The sequence below is a fragment of the Oncorhynchus tshawytscha genome, unplaced genomic scaffold, assembly GCF_018296145.1.
Source record: "Oncorhynchus tshawytscha isolate Ot180627B unplaced genomic scaffold, Otsh_v2.0 Un_contig_1824_pilon_pilon, whole genome shotgun sequence".
NCBI lineage: Eukaryota > Metazoa > Chordata > Actinopteri > Salmoniformes > Salmonidae > Oncorhynchus > Oncorhynchus tshawytscha.
The window spans coordinates 797,930-823,129 of record NW_024609829.1 but is presented as its reverse complement, the minus strand read 5'-3'; the positions used below and the strand labels follow the sequence as shown (position 1 = coordinate 823,129).

Here is a 25,200-nt window from a genome sequence, read left to right as displayed (position 1 = left end):
CCATATAATCTTTACCTGCTTTATTAGTGCTTACAAATGTGTACCAACCTTGGTTGTCGATCATGCATACATACTGTAGGCCTCTGCGGTAAGATGCATTACCACACATGACCATTTGATGACAGTGAATACAAGAGATTGCATTGGATTGCAGCATCGAAAAGGAATTATAAATCATTTATACAAGGCTCAGGAGACTTTTCAGGTGGTGCAGTTTAAAAATAAACATGAAATGTAACTTTGTTACATAGAACATCATAATATACCAACTGTTACACCAGTTCATAGATTAAACCTTCGTAGACATTCGTACAGTATAATGTGCTGTGACGATATGAGTATGCATTATAACAATCCATAAATACATTTTTTTTAAATATGCTAATATGCTAACTGTGTGTGAACTATGTGTGTACAATACAACCATCAACAGAGGAGAAAAGTGAAAGGGGCATCAAAAAAGGATTTAAAGTTGGCGCCCATCTGTCATTCCTGTCATGATTTGAATGTAGCGGTGGTTGGTGGTTGGTGATGGTGTAGTTGGGGTAAAAATTGGAAATAATTCTTGGATCATCCTCTTCCTCTCACTTGGACAGTTTACTGATGACCCGGATTAAGGCTCCGTTCTCGTCCTTCAGTCTCTGGTTCTCATTCTGCAGCTCTGTCTGGATCTGTGGAGGACAGCAGACAACAAGCAAACAGAGCAAACAGAGAAGGGTTAGGGCAGGGGTTACTGAAACATAACATCTACGTGCTGTACTGTTTGTTAAAGGGAAAGCTAAAAGTTGAAAGTATACCAATTCAAGCTGATTTACAAAAAAAAAAAAACTCTAGTCCAAGTGTGATATACAGCACAAATGACAATGACTGACACATTCATCACCCCTCTCTCCTCCGAGTCAACTGGGGCCATACTTGAAAACATGAGCAACCATTTAATTAAATGGGTTCTCCAGCTCAAAATGTGTATTAGCCAATTCAAATCGTTGATTTTGACCACTACCTACATGTACAAATTTCCTCAACTTAACCTGTACCCCTGCACACTGACTCGGTACTGCTATGTTTGCCAGGTCGCAATTGTAAATGAGAACTTGTTCTCAACTTGCCTACCTAAATAAAGGTGAACACCTCCAAGCCTTTATTTCATAAAGGTGAAATAAATATAGCCTCGTCATTATGTTACTTTTTATTATTTTTTGCTTTAGTTTATTTGGTAAATCATGTCTTAACTCTTTTTAACTGCACTGTTGTTTAAGGGCTTGTAAAGTAAGCATTTCACAGTAAGGTCTACACTTGTTGTATTCGGCGCATGTGACAAATTAAGTTTGATTTGAAATATTGTGACAAATTCTCAATTGTAGCTTGTCCCACATATTAGCCCCATGCTAACTTCAACAGGTGGCACTGATTATGTCCTGGCACAAGTGCATCAGCCAATTAAAATTATTGAAGTAGTTGGACATGTTCCTTAACATACCTAAGTCCAAAATAATGTTCTGATAATCAAAGCAACTATCACATGTATTTGACCCACTGGTCAAATTACTCTCTGTGTAAAGTGCCTAGTCCACGTAATTGTCGCAGATGGTGGAAGGGTTCAAATCTCGGATGAGTCCACTTGCCCCTCTGAAATGTTTATTTCCATCCATTATGTTAGTGTGGAGTTCTTGACTCGGACTAAAATAAGTGCCGGTATTTATTTTGTGTGCCGGTACTCTTTATATTTAGGTGCAGGAACTGCACAAATTTGTGGTGCCGGTACTCAGTTCCGGTGAGCTCCTGCCCAAGCCAAGCACTGTTAGTGTGTTGAAAAGGGATGCCTAGAGCCAACAGCTTGAAAATGAAGATTATGAATAAACTTAATAAAGGAGCTACCTCTTTCTTCAGGATTGCACACAAACACACTGTTGTTGTCTAATAATCACATTGAATAGGCTATATTACATGGATGTGTACACCTAAATTAAGGCATTTTTAATCATCTACTTCAGCATATATGCGATATTTTACGCAAAAAAACCATGAGCATTACAAAGTGTACATCAGGTAATGTGCACTCTCATTATTATCCTACAGATGGCAGTATTGTAGTTATTTTAAAGAAGTTTGCTTCTTTAATTGATCAACAAAAACGTGGGAATTTGTCATGTGTGAAAATGTTCACTATCACTTGTAGCCTAGTCAAGGATGCATCAGTTCAATATTGGCACATGACATTTTGTTACAGACCAATGTAACAAGTAAACCTTGAATTTGTAGGTTTAAATTCTCTCTAGTGGCCAGGGTTGACCTATTTTAAGAAATGCCATTGGTTGGTGGATATAAAGTTTAAGATCTTTCATAGGCTAATGAAAAAGTTAGCATAGAGCTAACTTGTGCCATGTTATGTGCTAACGTGTGCCATGTTATCTGATGGGACCAGCTACAATTATGCGTTCTATCACATGCAAGTAAATCGATGCCTTTCATTGGCTGATACGCATTTTGAGCTGGAGAACCCATTTAAATTTAAATGGTTGCTTATGTTCGCAAGTATGGCCCCACAGTGTTTGCCCACAGAGATATTATATATTCAGTTCAGTCTTCCATCTTTATTGAGAGCTCTCATTCAGAGATAATAAGAGGTTGTTGTCTGTACCCTCGTGTATGGAACACTGCAGATGCTTGTGGCAGTAGTGAATGCAGGCAAATACTAATGGCTTGCTCACTCGATGAATATCAAATCAAAGCACTCTTACAAGCCACAGCCAACAGGGCATAATGGTTGACAAACTATGTCATCTTAGAATATCACAAAGGAGTGCATTATAGGGAATCGGGTGCCATTTGATAGACAGTAACACTATAGTACCAAGTCACATCCCAGAGCATCTCCTGATAGTTCTTGTTCTCCGTTTGTCTGCAGGGCAGCTTTGTGATAACTGGACCTCTGTGGAGAGTGTGTTTTGGGAATATGTTCTGTCTCTGCTGTGGCTCAGTTTAGTCTATTGGAAATATTCTCAAGAGAGACAAGAGCTGGTAATAAGCCGCAAGAAAAGGGCCCTGAATTGGTCAAACAATGAAAAACTCTCGGTATCAATTCGGTAAATTCAAGCAGGTTGTTATTTACCAAGTTTAATCCAATTTTATTGGTCACATACATGTGGTTAGCAGACATTAATTCTTGATGCACCCATCCCGTTACCGGGATCATTTTCGACAATATCCGCTGAATTGTAGAACACCAAATTCAAATTAAATTACAAAAAATATTTAATTTTCATGAAATCACAAGTGCAATATAGCAAAACGCAGCTTAGCTTGTAGTTAATCCACCTGGCGTGTCAGATTTCAAAAAAGCTTTTTGGCGAAAGCATACAAAGCGTTTATGTAAGGACATCTCTCTCAGCAGACAACATTAAACAGCTTGCAGCCAAGTAGATTGGTCACGAAAGTCAGAAAAGCAATAAAATGAATCGCTTACCTTTGATAATATTCAGATGTTTGCACTCACGAGACTCCCAGTTACACAATAAATGTTCCTTTTGTTCCATAAAGATTATTTTTATATCCAAAATACCTCCATTTGGTTGGCACGTTATGTTCAGAAATCCACAGGCTCAAACGGTCACGACCGAGCAGAAGAAAATTCCAAATAGAATCCGTAAAGTTCGTAGAGACAGGTCAAACGATTTTTTATAATCAATCCTCAGGTTGTTTTTACAGTATATAATCGATAATATTTCAACCGGGACTGTAGCTTCTTCAATAGGAGAGAGAGAGAGAAAATGTCTGCTCCACGCTGTTGCGCATGCAAAACGCTGCTGGCACCCAAGCCATCCAATGACGCGATGTGATCTTTCTCGCTCATTTTTCAAAATAAAAGCCTGAAACTATGTCTAAAGACTGTTCACACCATGGGGAAGCCATAGTAAAAATAAGCTGGTTGATATCCCTTTAAATGCAGCGAAGGCAGGCAATGGAACAGAGAGCTTTCAGGAAAAACAGCACTTCCGGGTTGAAATTTCCTCAGGTTCTCGCCTGCAATATCAGTTCTGTTATACTCACAGACAATATTTTGACAGTTTTGGAAACTGTAGAGTGTTTTCTATACTAATCTGACAATTATATGCGTATTCTAGATTCTGGCCTGAGAAATAGGCAGTTTCATTTGGGTACGTTTTTCTTCCAAACATCAAAATACTGCCCCCTACACTCAACAGGTTAATGCGAGTGTAGTGAAATGCTTGTGCTTCAAGATCCGACAGTGCAGTAATATTAAACAAGCAATCTAACAATTCCACAACTACCTAATACACACAAATCTAAGTAAAGGGATGGAATAAGAATATGTACATATAAATATATGGATGAGAGATGACAGAGCGGCATTGACAAGATGCAATAGATGGTATAAAATACACTATCTAGATATGAGTAATGCAAGATATGTAAACATTATTAAAGTGGCATTATTTTAAAGTGACTAGTGATCCAGTTATTAAAGTGGCCAATGATTTCGAGGCTGTATGTAGGCAGCAGAGTCTCTGTGACAGCTGTTGAACAGTTTGATGGCCTTAAGAATCTGTTTTTCAGTCTCTCTGTCCCAGCTTTGATGCACCTGTACTGACCTTGCCTTCTGGATGGTAGCGGGGTAAATAGGCAGTGGCTCAGGTGGTTGCTGTCCTTGATGATCTTTTAGGCCTTCCTGTGACATCAGGTGCTGTAGGTGTCCTGGAGTGCAGGTAGTTTGCCCCTGGTGATGCGTTGTGCAGACCACACCACCCTCTGGAGAGCCTTGCGGTTGCCATACCAGGAGGTGATACAGCCCAATAAGATGCTCTCAATTGTGCATCTGTAAAAGTTTGTGAGGGTTTTAGGTGACAAGCTACATTTCTTCAGCCTCCTTCACCCAAAATGTCTGTGTGGGTGGACCATTTCAGTTTGTCCGTGATGTGTACGATAAGGAACTTAAAATTGCCACCTTCGCCACTGCTGTCCCGTTAATGTGGATGGGGGGTGTGCTCCCTCTGCTGTTTATTGAAGTTCATGATCATCTCCTTTGTTTTGTTGACGTTGAGTGAGATTGATTTCCTTACACCACACTCCCTGTAGGCTGTTTCGTCATTGGTGATAATCAAGCCCACTACTTTTGTGTCATCTGCAAACTTAATGACTGAGTTGGAGGTGTGCATGGCCACGCAGTCATGGGTGAACAGGGAGTACAGGAGGGGGCTGAGCATGCACCCTTGTGGGGCCCCAGTGTTGAGGATCACAGAAGTGGAGATGATATTTCCTACAATTGCACAGGGCGGGGTTGAGACCCAGGCTCTCAAGCTTAATGACGAGCTTGGAGGTGTTGAAAGCTGAGCTGCTGTCAATGAACAGCATTACATAGGTATTCCTCTTGTCCAGATGGGATAGGGCAGTGTGCAGTGTGCAGTGTGAAGGCGATTGCATCGTCTGTGGACCTATTGGGGCGGTGTGCAAATTGAAGTGGGAATAGGGTGGCAGGTAAGGTGGAAGTGATACGATCCTTGACTAGTCTCCCAAAGCACTTCATAATGACAGAAGTGAGTGCTACTGGGTGATAATCATTTAGTTCAGTTATGTTTGCCTTCTTGGGTACAGGAACAATGGTAGCCATCTTGAAGCATGTGGGGACAGCAGACTGGGACAGGGAGAGATTGAATATGTCTTTAAACACACCAGCCAGCTGGTCTGTGCATGCTCTGAGGATGCGGCTAGGGATTCTGTCTGGGCTGGCAGCCTTGTGAGGGTTAACACATTTAAATGTCATACTCACATCGGCCACAGAGAAGGGGGGGCCCACAGTCATTGATAGCATGCTGCGTCGGTGACACTGTATTATCCTCAAATAGAGCAAAGAAGGTGTTTACATTGTCTGGAAGCAAGACGTCGGTGTCTGTGATGTGGCTGGTTCTCTTTTTTAAGTCCACAATTGCCTGTAGACCCTGCCACATATGTCTCGTGCCTGAGCCTTTGAATTGCGACTCCACTTTGTCCCTATACCAATATTTTGCTTGTTTGATTGCCTTGAAGGGTATAACTACACTGTTTATATTCTGCCCTATTCCCAGTCATCTTTCCATGGTTAAAATGCAGTAGTTCGTGTTTTCAGTTTTGCCCGAATGCCGCCATCTATCCACAGTTTCTGGTTAGGGTAGGTTTTAATAGTCACAATGGGTACAACATTATCTAATGCACTTCCTTATAAACTCACTCACTGAATCAGCGTATAAATCAATGTTATTCTCTGAGGCTGCCCGGAACAATTCCCAGTCTGTGTGTTCAAAACAATCTTGAAGCGTGGATTTCGATTGGTCAGACCAGCACTGCATAGTCACGGGTACATCCTGTTTGAGTTTCTGCCTATAGGCTGGTAGGAGCAAAATGGAGTCATGGTCATATTTGCAGAAGGGTGGGGGAGGGCCTTGTATGCATCGCGGAAGTTAGAATAGCAGTGATCCAGTGTATTGCCCGCACGAGTGTTACAATCAATATGTTGATTGGATTTAGGTAGCCTTGTTCTCAAATTTGCTTTGTTAAAATTCCCAGCTACAATAAATGCAACCTCAGGACATATGGTTTCCAGTCCAATGAAGTTCCTTGAGGGAGGTTGTGGTATCAGCTTGTGGGGGGATATACACAGCTGTGACAATAACCAACAAGAATTCTCTTGGGAGATAATATGGTCAGCATTTGATAAAGGAATTCTAGGTCAGGTGAAAAAAAAGGACTTGAGTTCCTGTATGTTGTTACAATTACACCATGAGTCGTTAATTATGAAGCATACACCCCCACCCTTTTTCCCAGAAAGATTCCATCGACGCAACGCATAAAGAATCCCGGTGGCTGTACCGACTCCGACAACATATTCCGAGAGAGCCATGTTTCCGTGAAACAGAGAATGTTACAATCCCAGATGTCTCTCTGGAAAGCAACCCTTGCCCTAATCTCGTCTATCTTCTTATCTAGAGACTGGACATTGGCAAGAAATATACTCGTAAGTGGTGAGTGGTGTGCATGCCTTCAAAGTCTGACCAGGAGGCAGCTCCGTCTACATCTTCTGCGGCGTCGTTGTTTTGGGTCGCCCTCTGGAATCAGATCCAATGTCCTGTGTGGTGGTGCGAACAAAGGATCCACTTTGGGAAAGTTGTATTCCTGGTCATAATGTTGGTAAGTTGACGTCGCTTTGATATCCAATAGTTCTTCTCGGCTGTATGTAATAACACTTAAGGTTTTCTGCTCTAACAACGTAAGAAATAATACATTAAAAAAATAAAAAATACTGCATGGTTTCCGAAGGACTAGAAGTGAGGCGACCATCTCTGTCGGCCCCATCTTGCGCCATCTTGGGATGACTCGTACTGGAGGCAGCTCTGTAGGGTAGTCACTAGCTGGCACAGCCACAAAGTTATGAAATCTGATTTTAAACCTAACCCTCTCACCCGTATGCCTAACCCTCACCTTCAATTAAGACCAAAAAGCACATTTTTGTTTTCATTTGTACAATAATAACAAATATAACAAATTTGGATTTTGCAGCTGGTCCATATCTAGAGGAAATTGATCAATTCTGGACAGATACCTTCACTTCATCTTCCATGTCTGATATCTTCTTCTGAAGGACACGTGTTTCCTACAGAGAAGAGATGACACAAGCCACAATGAGACTAAACATGACAGGGCTATCAGCCTGACCATGACATTAACTAATAAAACAAAATATAATCAAATAGACATGTTGTACCAGAACAAGAGAGAAGTAAACAGAAAGTGCATAGGCAAACATCTTGTGAAATGAGGATCTCACCCGTTTTTCTTTCTCAAGCATGGACCTCTCATTGGACCTCTCAGTCATTGTGATCTTTCTCTGCAATACAAAAGTCCATGGTTAAAATAGTGACAATGAGAACCATCCCTGAAACAGCAAACATTTCTCATATGAAGAGTTTAATTCCAAAATGCTATATATCCATTTTCAGATGGAGTCTATTGACTCACCTGTGAGTCAATCTAAGTAACATAAGAAAACCCCCATCAAAATCTGTCAGTTTAAGCTAGAGATATCAAACACCGCTGTGGAAGGTGGCCGAGCTACAGTGGTGTTTGTTAGATCATGAGAACCTGAAAATCGGTCTTCTCACAAAAAAATGAAATGTCTGTAGTGTCCGAATGGTTTGGCCTAGAAAGCTAATAGGACCACTCTAGGGATAGATGACTCTCACGATGGAGGGGAGGGGGGGTTCAACTTTGTTTCATTTGGAAATTAGAGCTCTACCTAGTGGTTGAGAAGCCTAGAGATGATCGTATTAGCAATGGCACATTAGAAGGGCAATTTGCCTAACATAAATGACTTTAGTTCTGCTTTCATAGGTAGGTAGGCATTGTTAAATGAGGGCTGATGTCAAATTTGGACACATTATGGTAATTTTGTGTGACCAAAAATGTACAGTTAATTACATTTAAATGAATGTGTTTTCAGGTGGTGTGTAGTGCAATATCACCCAAAGTGTTTTTCTTGAATTTCAAATTAGCTACTGTACATGTTTCCATCATGGTTCCCACATACATGACAAAGAGTAGTTTTCTATTATAGTCTTTTTTGTATTACTATTTACCATATTCTTATTGCTAACAGGAATGGTGCAATATTCATCCCTCAACAACTGAATTCCTACCTTTTATCCCATGTCTTTGGTGACTGATTGAGTTTTCTTACAGTCCTCTTATTGGCCAAAGTTAGAGTGCCACAACACTGAACTGCAGCAACCCAAAAGGTTACAAATTATGTTAATTGGTGCAGGAGGGCTGGGGAGACAAACATCCAAGTTCAAATGAATATTTGTTTCATATCTACTTCTAAATCCATTGTCAAAAAACATGCTCAACCAACCGGTTGAGAATAGGGTTAAATAACTTATTAAAGTGATTTGTGTTTGTTCACGACCTAATCAAGGAATGGGGTTGTTCAATAACAGAAATGTATTTGCTTGAAATCTACAGTATCAATTGAAAGTTTCATTTCAGGGAGACAAATAATCATGTTTTGTTGCAAAACACTAAATATCCACCTGAGCCTCACTCAGACAAATAAGTATTACTTGTAGGTTTTAATAAGTAATTACATTTTTTAAGGAGAAATTTACAAATTATACATTTCTGACATTAATATAAAAATATATATATATTTTTAAATGTATCAATAAAGTAATATGAGGTATGTATATAAAATATTTACATTTGCCATTTTTAGCAGATGCTCTTATCCAGAGTGATTCATTCATTTTAAGATTGCTTGGTGAGAGACAACCACATATCACAGGCGAATATACAGGATACGAACATTCCATTCCAGCTAAACAATGGATAATTCGAGTTTTGCAACAAAAGCCATTTTAATACACAATTAAAATCTATGAATAAAAAAAATCTTAGAACAGTAATATTTTACCCACACATGAAGGTAAGTCATAAGCAATCATTTCTTTTGAAAAATAAAACACAATTGTGAAAGATTTGTGGACATAGCGTTTTTGGAACAAAACTCTTCAATATTTACCTTTGAAAACAAACATGGTACTGTACTTCAAAAATACCAATTCCCAAGCATTTCTGGGAATAATCCAATGCCTTTTTCTTGCATAATCTGTCATGGTTCTCACTCCTGGAAGAGTCACTCCACATTGTATTTGACAAGAACTCTAAATTGGGAATCACAATGATAAGTCATGATATGGCACAACCGTCCATATACACTACAAGTATGTGGGCACCCCTTCAAATTAGTGGATTAAGCTATTTCAGTCACACCTGTTGCTGACAGATATAAAATCGAGCACACAGTCATGCAGTCTCGAAAGACAAACATTGACAGTAGAATGGCCCCTACTGAAGACCTCCGTGACTTTCAACGTGGCACCGTCATAGGATGCCACTTTTCCAACAAGTCAGTTGGTCAAATTTCTGCCCTGCTGGAGTTGCCCCGGTCAACTGTAAGTACTGTTTGTGTGGAAACGTTTAGGAGCAACAACGGCTCAGCCTTGAAGAGGTAGGCCACACAAGCTCACAGAACGGGATCGCAGAGTGCTGAAGCGTGTAACTCGTAACATTCGTTTGTCCTCATTGCAACATTCACCACCGAGTACCAAACGTCAGCACAAAAACTGTTTGTCTGGAGCTTCATGAAATTAGTTTCCATGGCCGAGCAGCCGCATATAAGCCTAAGATCAACATGTGCAATGCAAAGCGTTGGCTGAAGTGGTGTAAACCTCGCCGCCATTGGCAGAAACGGGTTCTCTGGAGTGATGAATCACGCTTCACTATCTGGCAGTATGGCGGACGAATCTGGGTTTGGCGGATGCCAAGAGAACTCTACCTGCTCCAATGCATAGTGCCAAATGTAAAGTTTGATGGAAGAAGAATGATGTTCTGGGGCTGTTTTTCATGGTTCGTGCTACAGTAGGCGCCTTTGTTCCAGTGAAGGTAAATCTTAACGCAACAGCATACAATGACATTCTAGACAATTCTGCGCTTCCAACTTTGTGGCAACAGGTTGGGGAAGGCGCTTTCCTGTTTCATCATGATAATAGAAATGGTTTGTCGAGATCGGTGTGGAAGAAATTGACTGGCCCGCACAGAGCCCTGACCTCAACCCCGTCAAATTGGAACGCTGACTGCGAGCCAGGCCAAATCACCCAACATTAGTGCCAGACGTCACTAATGCTCATTGCTGGATGGAAGCAAGTCCCTGCAGCAATGTTCCAACGTCTAGTGGAAAGCTTTCCCAGAAGAGTGGTGGCTGTTATAGCAGCAAAGGGGTCCAACTCCATATTAATGCCCATGATTTCGGAATGAGTTGTTCGACGAGCAGGTGTCCACATACCACGTAGTGTACGTATTCATTTGACTCTTCTGCAATCTGGTCATTTTCATCTGTGTTATTTGATTTTGGGATGGTTTGAACTACTTTGTGTGGCGGATGAATACCAGTTAGGGATAATCACCTGTGTGACTTTCTCCAGCTGAGTCTGCACCAACACCAGCTCCTGTTTGCTGCCCTGCAGCCGGGACTTGAGTCTCTCATTTGTAGACATAGCCTCCTCGTACATCTGCAATATAAAACACAGACACAGAATATCATAACATGCCACAGTATTTTACTACTACACTTTACTTGAACCCTCTGTCATAAAGGCTACATAATACTTTTATTATCATGACATAACAGATGTCACAACAGATCATTAGCTACCTACGCCAGTTTGCTAGCTTTAAGAAACTGTTAGAGAATTTTACATTACAGGTTACCTTCTTATAGTCAGTGCATCCTGCCTCTTCCTCAGCCTTTTTCCGAGCTGCCATTCTGTTTTCCCTGCGAGCGTCATACGCTTCTCGGTCGTAAGCACCAGACGAGTCCAGTCTGAGGTAAAGATAACAAATGACTGAAACTACTTCACTGTGCCAGAGCTTGATCATCAATATACTTTATATTTCACCTCTATTTAACCAGGTAGGCTAGTTGAGAACAAGTTCTCATTTACAACTGCGACCTTTTGAGCCGAATTGTAATAAAAAGATCAGTTGCAAAGGAGGCCTGAGTAATAAAGTTGACCAATGGCTGTTAGGATATGCATGAACGCCTGGTAGTGAAAATCTTTGATGAAGTGAGCTGAGATGAAAGCAGCTTACCTGGACACTCTTTCATGCTGAAAACAAACAAAAAAGATATGTCACTTACAAAATGCATAAAACATGAGTAGTTTGAATGATCTTCAACACTGAGGTGTAATGGCTTCTTCCTGGTTAATATTGCACACTCAGACCGTAACTTTTGCCTGGGACTGTATTTTAAATCAACCTATGCGTATTGGGCTTTAATGAACAGGAATAAAATAGGCACTTGTTAGGACAGATGACACTTGTAAATGACACCTATGTTCAGAACCTTTGATTGTGCATTCCTTTGGGGTTTCCAGTGAAATACCATGAGAACATTTAGTTTTGACAGCAATATATCAAATAATGCTAAAATAACAAAATGGACAGTCTAAGTAAATTCCATACAGTATTTGACATGCAATTTATAAAAAATATATACAGTGGGGAGAACAAGTATTTGATACACTGCCGATGTTGCAGGTTTTCCTACTTACAAAGCATGTAGAGGTCTGTAATTGTTATCATAGGTACATTTCAACTGTGAGAGACGGAATCTAAAACAAAAATCCAGAAAACCACATTGAGTAAAATCACATTGTATGATTTTTAAGTAATTAAATTGCATTTTATTGCATGACATAAGTATTTGATACATCAAAAAAGCAGAACTGAATTTTTGGTACAGAAACCTTTGTTTGCAATTACAGAGATCATACGTTCCTGTAGTTCTTGACCAGGTTTGCACACACAGCAGGGATTTTGGCCCACTCCTCCATACAGACCTTCTCCAGATCCTTCGGGTTTCGGGGCTGTCGCTGGGCAATACGGACTTTCAGCTCCCTCCAAAGATTTTCTATTGGGTTCAGGTCTGGAGACTGGCTAGGCCACTCCAGGAACTTGAGATGCTTCTTACGGAGCCACTCCTTAGTTGCCCTGGCTGTGTGTTTTGGGTCATTGTCATGCTGGAAGAACCAGCCACGACCCATCTTCAATGCTCTTACTGAGGGAAGGAGGTCGTTGGCCAAGATCTCGCGATACATTGCCCCATCCATCCTCCCCTCAATACGGTGCAGTCGTCCTGTCCCCTTTGCAGAAAAGCATCCCCAAAGAATGATGTTTCCACCACCATGCTTCACGGTTGGGATGGTGTTCTTGGGGTTGTACTCAACCCACTTCCTCCAAAAACGGCGAGTGGAGTTTAATCCAAAAAGCTCTATTTTTGTCTCATCAGACCACATGACCTTCTCCCAATCCTCCTCTGGATCATCCAGATGGTCATTGGCAAACTTCAGACGGGCCTGGACATGCGCTGGCTTGAGCAGGATGACCTTGCGTGCGCTGCAGGATTTTAATCCATGACAGCGTAGTGTATTACTAATGGTTTACTTTGAGACTGTGGTCCCGGATCTCTTCAGGTCATTGACCAGGTCCTGCCATGTAGTTCTGGGCTGATCCCTCACCTTCCTCATGATCATTGATGCCCCACGAGGTGAGATCTTGCATGGAGCCCCTACCGAGCGTGATTGATCGTCATCTTGAACTTCTTCCATTTTCTAATAATTGCGCCAACAGTTGTTGCCTTCTCACCAAGCTGCTTGCCTATTGTCCTGTAGCCCATCCCAGCCTTGTGCAGGTCTACATTTTTTCCCCTGATGTCCTTACACAGCTCTCTGGTCTTGGCCATTGTGGAGAGGTAGGAGTCTGTTTGATTGAGTGTGTGGACAGGTGTCTTTAATACAGGTAACGAGTTCAAACAGGTGCAGTTAATACAGGTAATGAGTGGAGAACAGGAGGGCTTCTTAAAGAAAACTAACAGGTCTGTGAGAGCCGGAATTCTTACTGGTTGGTAGGTGATCAAATACTTATGTCATGCAATAAAATGCAAATCAATTACTTAAATATCATACAATGTGATTTTCTGGATTGTTGTTTTAGATTCGGTCTCTCACAGTTGAAGTGTACCTATGAGAAAAATGTCAGGCCTCTACATGTTTTGTAAGTAGGAAAACCGGCAAAATCGGCAGTGTATCAAACTTGTTCTCCCCACTGTATTTGTATCATAAAGCAGGTTGTGAGCATGTTGAGAAATATGTCAGTCTTAGAGATTCATTTTCCTTTTACAGTATCAGTCAAAAGTTGACACACCTACTCATTCAAGGGTTCTTTTTTACATTTTTTGTTTTTACTATTTTCAGCATTGTAGAATAAGAGTGAAGACATCAAAACTATGAAATAATACATGAAATCATGTAGTAACCAAAAAAAGTGTTAAACATATAGCAGTCACCATTTGCCTTGATGACAGTTTTGCACACTCTTGACATTCTCTCAACCAGCTTCACCTGGAATGCTTTTCCAACAGTCTTGAAGGAGTTCCCACATATGCTGAGCACTTGTTGGCTTCTTTTCCTTCACTCTGCGTTCCAACTCTTCCCAAACCATCTCAATTGTGTTCAGGTCGGGTGATTGTGGAGGCCAGGTCATCTGATGCAGCATGCCATCATCATCTTTGGTCAAATAACCCTTACACAGCCTGGAGGAGTGTTGGGTCATTGTCCTGTTGAAAAACAAATGATAGTGGGACTAAGCGCAAACCAGATGGGATGGCATATTGCTGCAGAATGCTGTGGTAGCCATGCTGGTTAAGTGTTCCTTGAATTCTAAATAAATCACCAGCAAAGCACACCCACACCATAACACCTCATCCTCCATGCTTCACGGTGGGAACCACACATGCGTAGATCATCCGTTCACTACTCTTCATCTCACAAATACACGGCGGTTGGAACCAAAAACTCAAATTTGGACTCATCAGACCAAATGACAGATTTCCACCGGTCTAATGTCCATTGGACGTGTTTCTTGGCTCAAGTAAGTCTCTTCTTATTATTGGTGTCCTTTAGTAGTGGTTTCTTTGCAGCAATTCAACCATGAAGCCCTGATTCACGCAGTCTCCACTGAATAGATCATGTTGAGATGTGTATTTTACTTTAACTATGTGAAGCATTTATTTGGGCTGCAATCTGAGGTGCAGTTAACTCTAATGGAATTATCCTCTGCAGCAGATGTAACTCTGGATCTTCCTTTCCTGTGGCGGTCATGAGAGACAGTTTCATTATATAGCTCTTGATGGTTTTTACGACTGCACTTGAAGAAACTTTCAAAGTACTTTACATTTTCCAGATTGACTGACTATCATGTCTTAAAGTAACCATGGACTGTCAATTCTCTTTGCTTATTTGAGAATTTCTTGCCATAATATGGACTTGGTCTTTTACCAAATAGGTCCGTCTTCTGTGTATCATCCCTACCTTGCCACAACACATTGGCAGAAACACATTAATTAAGAAGGAAAGAAATGCCACAAATGAACTTTTAACAATGCACACCTGTTAATTGAAATGCATTCCAGGTAACTACCTCATGAAGCTGGTTGAGAGAATGCCAAGAGTGTACAAAGCTGTCATCAAGGCAAAGGGTGGTTACTTTGAAGAATCTCAAATATAAAATATATTTTGATTTGTTTAACACTGTTTTGGGTACTACATGATTCCACATGTGTTATTTCATAGTTTTGATGTCTTCACAATTATTCTACAACGTAGAAAATAGTACAAATAAGGAAAAACCCTGGAATGAGTAGGTGTGTCCAAACCAAATAGGGGTATTGTAAAGTAGTTGGCTACTGTGAAAACGTACTGTGATGTTATATGGCATTTCTGCCCCACGCAACATTGTGCATTTCTATGTGACTTGTCAACTGGTACAGTATAGCTTGTGTCTCTGCTTGAAATTCATCAGCTTACAGTGAGTGTATCAATGAAATACAGATAATGAGTGGAATATATTGTTATATACAACCCAGGTATTTCGTCAGTGTCTTGTACAATACATTATAATTCCAATTGGTAGCACAGAGTGTATCTTTCCACTTTGTCCAATTACTGGCTGATGGAGAATGATTATGTAGTATTTACAGCCACATTCATGTATGATTTGGTTTTACCTGCCAATAGAAATTGATGTAAAATTGATACATGTATGAGGAAAAATGTAGAATTTTACATTGTTCAGCACTTTATAAAACTATATATACACTATATAGCCAAAAGTATGTGGACACCTGCTCGTCAAACATCTCATTCCAAAGTCACGGGCATTAATATGGAGTTGGTCCCTCCTTTGCTGTTGTAACAGCCTCAACTCTTTTGGGAAGGCTTTCCGCTAGATGTTGGAACACTGTTGTGGGGAATTGCTTCCATTCAGTCACTGATGTTGCGTTATTAGTTCTGGCTCACAGTTGGCATTCTAATTCATCCCAAAGGTGTTCGATGGGGTTGAGGTCAGGGCTCTGTGTGGGCCAGTCAATTTCTTCCACACCGAACTCGACAAACCGTTTCTGTATGGACCTTGCTTGCCTGAGTGGCACTGGGCATTGTCATGCTGAAACAGGAAAGGGCTTCCCCAAACTGTTGCCACAAAGTTGGATGCACAGAATCATTATATGCTGTTGTGTTAAGATGTCCCTTCACTGGAACTAAGGGGCCGAGCCAGAACGGTGAAAAACAGCCCCAGACCATTATTCCTCCTCCATCAAACTTTACAGTTGGCACTATGCATTGGGGCAGGTAGCATTCTCCTGGCATCCGCCAAACCCAAATTCGTCAGTCGGACTGCCAGAGACTGCCAGAGAGACATTGTTTGCTGATTATAATAATAATAAATTACATTGCTATAGCGCTTTTCATAGAATCTCAAAGCGCTTCAAGAGCAAAAAACAAACAAGCAATATGAAAGCTGCATCCTCCGAAGATGGAGAGGCTCAGTCATGGCTTGAGCGGAGAGAGCTGGTCAGAGGATGGTAAATGATTGTGATGGAGTCTGCTGATGATCTTGTAGAGGGCAAGTCTGGGAACCAGACTCAATTGTATAAACACTTCTCCTCTTCCACTCTGTGTAGCACCCACTTGGGTGATGCCTCAGCAGCTCTGGGTGCCAGACAGCTCTTCAACACAAAATTCAGAATAGTACCCAGTTGTCCTCGCTACGAGCCCTCTGTCTCAGCACTGCTGTATTCCTCTATCTGCCATTCCTCTCCTGTTTCAGGCAACTCCTCAAATTATGTTCTCAGAATAGCTGGTACTGTGTCCAGATGTTTTTGCAAACAAAAACATTAGCCATTTAGCTAGCTAGCTAGCCAAGCCTAAAAGTGTTAACCTGTTAGTCAATCTGCAAATCCATGGTTCAAATACACCAGATACAGTATATGCAATTAAACTCAATGTTATCAAAAACAAAAGAGCTGATTAAAAACACCTAACAGATTACTAAATATTTACACATTTATAGGAGCTCTCTGCTGAGGCTGCTACTAGGGCACCATGGCAACTATAGAACATACTCTAGTCATTTAAGCATGTTAACCCTTCTAAGGCTGCCGGCCTATACGTCAACTGAAGCCACGTCCTCAGACCAGCTGCCTGGAGTGTTTACGGACATATTCAATCTCTCCATATCCCAGTTTGTTGTCCCCACTTCCTTCAAGATGTCCACCATTGTTACTGTACTCAAGAAAGTAAGGGACAGTAACTGAACTAAATAACTATCACCCTGTAAGCACTCATTTATGTCATCATGAAGTGCTTTGAGATGCTAGTTAAGGACCATATCACCACCATCTTACCTGACAACCTAGAGCCACTACAATTCGCATACCGCCTGAGTGGCACAGAGGTCTAAGGCACTGCATCTCAGTGCTAGAGGCGTCACTACAGACACCCTGGTTTGATTCCAGGCTGTATCACAAACAGCCGGATTGGGAGTCCAATAGGGTGGAGCACAATTGGCCCAGCGTCATCCGGGTTCGGCCGGTGTAGGCCGTCATTGTAAATAAGAACTTGTTCATAACTGACTTGGCTAGTTACATAAAGGATAAAAAAATAAACAGATCCGCAGACGACGCAATCGCCATTGCACTGCACACTGCCCTATCCCACCTGGACAAGGGAAACCCCTATACAAGAACGCTGTTCATCGACTGTAGCTCAGCCTTCAACACTATAGTGGCTTCCAAGCTCATCACTAAAGTCAGGGCCGTGGGTCTGGGTCCTGGACTTCCTGACGGGCTGACCCCAAGTTGTGAAGGTAGGCAACAACACCTGCACCACACTAATCCTCTGTCACACCCTGATCTGTTCCACCTATCTTTGTGTTCGTCTCCACCCCCCACCAGTTGTCTCCCATTTCCCCTAATTATCCCCTGTGTATTTTTTTTTTTATTTGTTTCCAATTCATCTTGTCAAGTCCTACCAACATTTTCCAGTGTTTCCTGTGCTCTAGTTTTTGTTTTTCCTAGTTCTGACCTCTTTGCCTGTCCTGACCCTGATCCAGCTCCCTCATTTTCGAGCTGCAGCCTTTGTTCCTCTCAGACCGCTTGATGACAGTATACCTCATAACGCTGATGTCCAGGAGGGCACTCGCCTGGGCTACGGCAGTGTGGGAGCAACAGTCCACCGTTTGCCTCAGTCTGGAGGAGTTTATGGCGGAGGCACGAAAAGTGTTAGATTTTCCATTGTCTGGGAGAGAGCCTGCTCGTAAGCTGCTCCAACTACTTCAAGACTCCTTTAGTGTGGCAGACTCCGCGGTGGATTTTCGCACGTTGATGGCTGAGAGAGCCTGGAACCTGGAGGCTCTTTTTGACACACTCCTTAATGGATTACCGGAAGAGATTACAGACGAGCTTGCAGCCCGGGAGCTTCACATAGACCTCGATTACCTCATCCCCTTGATAGTATGGATCAATGGGCGGCTACAGGAAAGTAAGAGGGAGAAGAGGTCGGTTCCCGGTCACATTCGCTCGTCCACTGCTCCCACCTCACCTCCGAGGAATCCTGGAAGTTCCCGTCGTGCACCTTACTGAAAGAATCCGAGGTCACCCGAGTGCCCACGGGTATCCACGAGGGCGGTTGACTCACCTCCCCCAGAGCACATTACGTAGATTGAGCACCAGGAGCTGTCTGTATTGCGGGACTACAGGATATTATATTTCCACCTGTCCATTAAAAAGACCAGGTTCACCAGTAGGTACCCCTCTCCATGCCAACCTTTTGTGGGGTGACCAGGCCAAATAACTTCGGGTGCTCGTTGACTCTGGGGCTAACGAGAGCTTAATCTACACTACTTTGGTGTCGGAGCTGGGTATCTCCACTCAATCCCTCTCCATTCCCATGGACGTCAGAATGCTGTATGGGCGCTCTATTGGCAGAGTCACCAGCAATACGGTTCCTATCAACCTACGAGTACCAGGAAATTATAGAATCTCCCCATGTACCCGTGGTTTTGGGGTATTCATGCATTCAGAAGCACAATCCTCTGATCAACTGGGCTACTGGTTCTATCGTGGGTTGGAGCCCGTTCTGATATGCGCAGTGTCTTAAGTCAGCACAGCCTGCCCCAGGACGTTTGCCTGCAGGCTTGGGAGAAGTCTTTAACCTCTCCGCCATTCCCGCGTCGTACTTTGACCTCTTGGAGGTCTTCAACAAGACCCGAGCTACGTCACTACCTCTGCATCAACCCTATGACTGCACCATTGATCTTCTCCCGGGCACTACACCCACTCTAGGGTGGCTTTATTCCCTGCCGGGTCCGGAAACCAAGGCTATGGAGGAGTACATTGAGGACTCTCTCGCTGCAGGGATTGTTTGTCCATCTGCCTTTCCCGCCGGTGCAGGGTTCTTCTTTGTGGAGAAGGACAATACCCTGCGCCCGTAGATTGACATCACAGTTAAAAAAACGTTACTGCCTACCACTCATCTCATTGGCTTCAGGGAGCGACAATCTTCTCAAAGTTGGACCTTCGGAACACTTACCATTTGGTTCTGATAGAGGAGGGAGACGAGTAGAAAACAGCCTTTAACACGGCTATTGGGCACTATGAGTACTTGGTTAAGCCATTCGGACTGACCAACGCTCCCGCTGTCTTCCAAATCCTGGTCAACGATATGCTCTGGGACATGCTGAACCGGTTCGCGTTTGTCTATGTCGACGACATCCTTGTCTTTTCCCATTCAGCTCAAGAGCAGGTCCTCCAAGTCCGACAGGTCCTTCAGCTCCTCCTGGAGAACCAATTTTTCATTGAAGCGGAGAAGTGTGAATTCCATCGGCACCACCATCTCCTTCCTAGGATACGTTGTCACTGCCGAACATATACAGATGGATCCAGACAAGGTGAAAGCGGTGGTGGATTGGCCTCAACCCACATCCAGAATGAAGCTGCAACGTTTCCTGGGATTTGAAAACTTATACCACCACTTCATCCAGGGTTACAGGACCCTTTCTCCCCCCCTCTCAGCACTCACCTCTCCCAATGTTCATTCACGTGGTCTCCAGCAGCTTACCGGGAGTTATCTGACCTAAAACATCGATTCACTATAGTCCCCCTCTGAATCCATCCGGATCCGTCCTGTCAGTTTGTGGTTCTGCCCGGGACCAATAGCCCCGCCCCGGCGCTTTTCTCTCCCATCGTCTTACCCCTACCAATAGGAACTATGATGTGGGAAATAGAGAACTCCTTGCAATCAATATTGTACACTTTGTACTGTTCTAATTCTCAGAGCAAAAAATGCAAGGAACTCTATGAAAGCTCAAACCAAGTTTATTCTTCCCAGAGGATCAATACAGCTGCATTAGACAATGACATTTCACACAAGCACTGATATTTAACCCTTTCTCCTAGGAGGAGCCTCCTCCTACTCATCTGAACAAACAGTTTATCTTCATTGCTAGGCAGGAAACTCATTGATACGGGCCATAAACCTTTGTTTCTCCCTTAACGTGACCTGACCTCAATCCCCTTCATCACTAATCCACGGCTATCTCTCCTTATCAATGCCTGCCATATGTGATCACTTTCCCTACACTCAGTACTTCCAAGCTTAATTGCCCCCACTATATACTTCCCCCCTACAGATAACCATTAACTTCTGGTGTAGACCCTCTAAACCTAAACACTCAATATTTCAATAGGATACCTGAAAATGAACCCTATACCAAGTTTAGGAGTTAGTCAGTACATTCTGTCTACACACGCACACCCCTTCAAATGAATAGATGTGGCAATTTCAACCACACCCGTTGCTGACAGGTGTATAAAATCAAGCACACAGCCATGCAATCTCCATAGACAAACATTGGAGGTAGAATGGTCCGTACTGAAGAGCTCATTGACTATCAACGTGGCACCATCATAGGATGCCACCTTTCCAACAAGTCAGTCAGTCAAATTTCTGCCCTGCTAGAGCTGCCCTGGTCAACTGTAAGTGCTGTTTTTGTGAAGTTGAAACTTCTAGGAGCAACAACGAAATGTTAGGCCACACAAGCTCACAGAACGGGACCGCCGATTGCTGAAGCGCATATCGTGTAAAAGTTGTATGTCCTCGGTTGCAACACTCACTACCGAGTTCCAAAATGCCTCTGGAAGCAATATCAGCACAATAACGGCTCGTTGGGAGCTTCATGAAATGGGTTTCCATTGCCGACTAGCCGCACACAAGCCTAAGATCACCATGCGCAATACCAAGTGTCAGCTGAGGGGCATAAAGCTCGTCGCCATTGGACTCTGGAGCAGTGGAAAAGGGTTCTCTGGAGTAATGAATAACGCTTCACCATCTGGCAGTCCGACGGACTAATCTGGGTTTTGCTGATGCCAGGAGAACACTACCTGCCTAATGCATAGTGTCAACTGTAATGTTTGATGGAGGAGGAATGTTTGGGGCTGTTTGTCATGGATCAAGCTAGGCCCCTTAGTTTCAGTGAAGGGAAATTTTAACGCTACAGCATACAATGAGATTCTAGATTAATCTGTGCTTCCAAATTTGTGGCAACAATTTGGGGAAGGCCCTTTCCTGTTTCAGCATGACAATGGCCCTGTGCACAAAGCAAGGTCCATACAGAAATGGTTTGTCGAGATCGGTGTGGAACGACTTGACTGGCCTGCACAGAGCCCTGACCTCAACCCCATCGAACACCTTTGGAATGAATTGGAATGCTGACCAGGCCTTATTGGCCAACATCAGTGCCCAACGTCACGAATGCTCTTGTGGCTGACCGGAAGCAAGTCCCTGCAGCAATGTTCCAACATCTGGTGAAGAGCCTTCCCAGAGGAGTGGAGGCTGTTATAGCAGCAAAGGGGGACCAACTCCATATTAATGCCCATAATTTTTGAATGAGATGTTCAAACATGTTAAAAAAAAGAACACACACACACACCTCACCCATCTACACGCAAACCCCATAATGACAAAGAGCAACATGTTTTTAGAAATCTTTGTCAATTTATTGACATTTAAGTACAGAAGTACCTCATTTACATAAGTGTTCGCACCCCTGAGGCAATACTTTGTAGAAGCAGAGATTACATTTAGTATTTTTGGATAACTAAGAGCTTTGCACATCTGGATTGTACAATATTTGCCCATTTTAATTTATTTTATTTTATTTCAAGCTCTGTCAAATTGGTAGACAATCATTTGGTAGACAACCAGCATTGCTAGACAACCACTTCCAGATCTTGCCATAGATTTTCAAGTAGATGTAAGTCAAAACTGTATCTCAGACCCTCAGGAACATTCACTGTTTTCATGGTAAACAACTCCAGTGTAGATTTGGCATTGTGTTTTAGGTTATTGTCCTGCTGAAAGGTGAATTCATCTCCCAGTGTCTGGTGGAAAGCAGATTTAACCAGGTTTTCCTCTCGGATTTTGCCCGTGCTTAGCTCCATTCTGTTGATTTATTATCCTGAAAACTGCCCAGTCCTTAACAATTGCAAGCATACCCATAGCAGATGCGTCCACCATTATGCTTGAAAATATGGAGAGTTGTACTCAGTAACGTGTTGTGTTGGATTTCCCCCAAACATAGCACTTTGTATTCAGGGGGAAAAGTGAACTGCTTTGCCACATTTTTAGCAGTATTACTTTAGCCATTGTTGCAAACAGGATGCATGTTTTGTAATACTTAAATTCTGTATGTGATTCTTTCTTTTCACTCAATCGTTTTAGATTAGTATTATGTAACTACAATGTTGTTGATTCATTCTCAGTTCTCTCATATCACAGCCATTAAAAGGTGCACTATGCAGAAATCGCTCTGCCATTTCCTGGTCGCTAAAATTCTTATAGTTAGCCTAATTTCAGATTATGTGATAAAACAAGAAAGTATAGTGTAGAGTATCTCAATCTATTTTCCATAATCAAAAATATTGTATTTTCAGCTGTTTGGAGCTGGTGTCCAAAACCGAAAGTGTGAATGGGAAGCATAGAAAATAGCGCACAGTTTTAATTAAATTGTAAACACTTTGGAAAACATAATTCCACTTTGATATTATGGGGTATTGTGGGTAGGCCAGTGACAAAAAAAATCTAAATTTAATACATTTAAATTCAGGCTGTCACAACAAGGGCTGTTGCGGTCATGAAGGCAGTCAAATTCCACATGTCCGTTTAGTCACCAATTAAGCTTCTCCAAGATCTGATGCTGCTGATGGTCATTAGTAGTCTACCAAACGTGCTAACTGCCTGGTACTCAGCACTCTATTGTCCCTCTAATCACTCAATACAAATGTAATCGAAAATCGAAACAAGCACTTCATGAGAGCCCATGAGCTCATGTTGCACAACATTTCTAAAGGCTACGCAAGTGCGCGAGAAAACAGAGTGATGGCCTCTACTAAAAAGATAATCCAATCAGCTTTCTATAGGCTATGCCTACTATATTTATTTCTCAACTTTCCTAATATTAAGCACAATGCTTATATTTACAACAGGTGTACAGCCTATCTAGCTGGCATGAAAATGAACCACGGGGAAAAGCGTCCTCCATTCGCTATTTAAGTGTATAAATGACATGTATTTTTTCCAGCTGCCCCCGTTTCGTGACAGATGCATGATAATGGTTGATTTTAAATCAAATTTCACAAACATATTATTTAGTATAAGACTAGATTAAATCAAGAAAAGTCTGATGGGTGACAATTTTAGCCTACTGTATCACTTGTGAAATATATGTATTATCACTTGTGAATGATGCCCAGCATAAGAAACAATGCTTTTTTTTGCTACTTTTTCAAATCATAGTTGAACACCTCATGTAGCCTTGCCCATAGACCTATATGTTTTGATAAGGTTTGTATCACAACTAAAGTGGCCAAATAACTTCTTAAAATGAAGCACATTAACCCACTTTACAAGGGGTGGAGAGCCTAACTGTCATACATAAGCAGCGCATGAGTTTCAAGTTTGGGGAAGATATATTTCACCATAAAAATGCACCATTGTCATAAAAACATTACATGCAGAATCTCATTTGCAGTCACTATTGATAATGGTGTTTACCCACTAATGGAACATTTGCGCTTACTGCCATGTGTGCTTTATTGCATAATTAATATTTGTATTTTATCCTGGTGGTTGTATTAATTTGGGATCTATTGCATCCCACAACTGTCCCAGACAATGTTTGGAATATTTATTTCTCGCACAGAATAGGTCAACTTTTGTACTATGGGGGATAATAGATTGACATAGACTAGTGCTTTCGCTGTTCATTAGGCCTACTCATCTTGTTGACTGATGTAACAGATGTTTATGTACTCTCCTTGAGTTGTGTTTTCTCAAAATAAATCACTTCGGCCAGTGGTCCCAGTTGAACAACATTTATTTATGTTGTTAAATGGGGAAACAGCACGTTAGTTGTGCAGGGCTTAACGGTATTGATGGCTGTCACTGGCAAAATCCCTTGCATCACATTTTCATACTGGGCGAACAAAATACAAAACAAAATATAACATGTGTAAATACCTGTTGTTAAATGGGAAACAGCACAGCACGTTAGTTGTGCAGTGCTTACCGGTATTGATGGTTGTCGATGGCAAAATCTGTAGCATGAAGACAACTGTGTTAGCAGTGGCTTATGTGACCATTACATCGGTGTATGCTAGCTAACACACTTATTTACAGCAATCATATGCCAAAGCACATCCCAGAAAGCCCCTCAATCCCTAACAGGTACCATATACCCACACATGTATAAATCAGTAACGTACAGCAAACTTGTACACATTGTAAAATAGAAAATAGAAAACAGTATTCAGAATGTAACCTAGCCCTTGCATCACATTTTCATACTGGGAAGACCTGACATTCACGATCTCCCCCTATCTGCAAACGGGGCCAATCACAACACACCTTATTGTCATCAGAGTTGAACTAACCAATAAGAATGCCTGAACATTAAATACACATTTCTTCAGAGGCAAGTGGAAACATAACCAACCCTGTTACACTGACGAAAAGTAAATGTGTACAGTTCTTCTAATATCTTCAATATGCCTCTCGGAATTGGATAAGGATACACGCAGTTGCGTCCCCGATGTGTCTGTCTTCACTTGTAAATCTTGTCTGCTAAATTAACTAGTGTACCCAAAGCCATTTGGCATAGCCAGTTCAGGCCCTAACATAAAGACAACTCAGAGTATGC

At 42.0% G+C, this 25,200-nt stretch overlaps 1 protein-coding gene across 1 annotated transcript; it reads right to left on the bottom strand.

The window, feature by feature from the left end:
- Positions 1-5: 5 nt before the first annotated feature.
- Positions 6-24,822, bottom strand: LOC112254187 (protein phosphatase 1 regulatory subunit 12B). Its single transcript, XM_042319243.1, has 7 exons — positions 24,522-24,822; positions 11,698-11,714; positions 11,317-11,428; positions 11,013-11,117; positions 7,820-7,879; positions 7,595-7,645; positions 6-671 (listed from the first exon to the last, which is right to left on the bottom strand). The coding sequence occupies exons 3-7, from the start codon at positions 11,368-11,370 to the stop codon at positions 585-587; spliced, it is 357 nt and encodes a 118-aa protein (XP_042175177.1). The 5' UTR covers positions 11,371-11,428; positions 11,698-11,714; positions 24,522-24,822; the 3' UTR covers positions 6-584.
- Between the last annotated feature and the right edge of the window lie 378 nt (positions 24,823-25,200).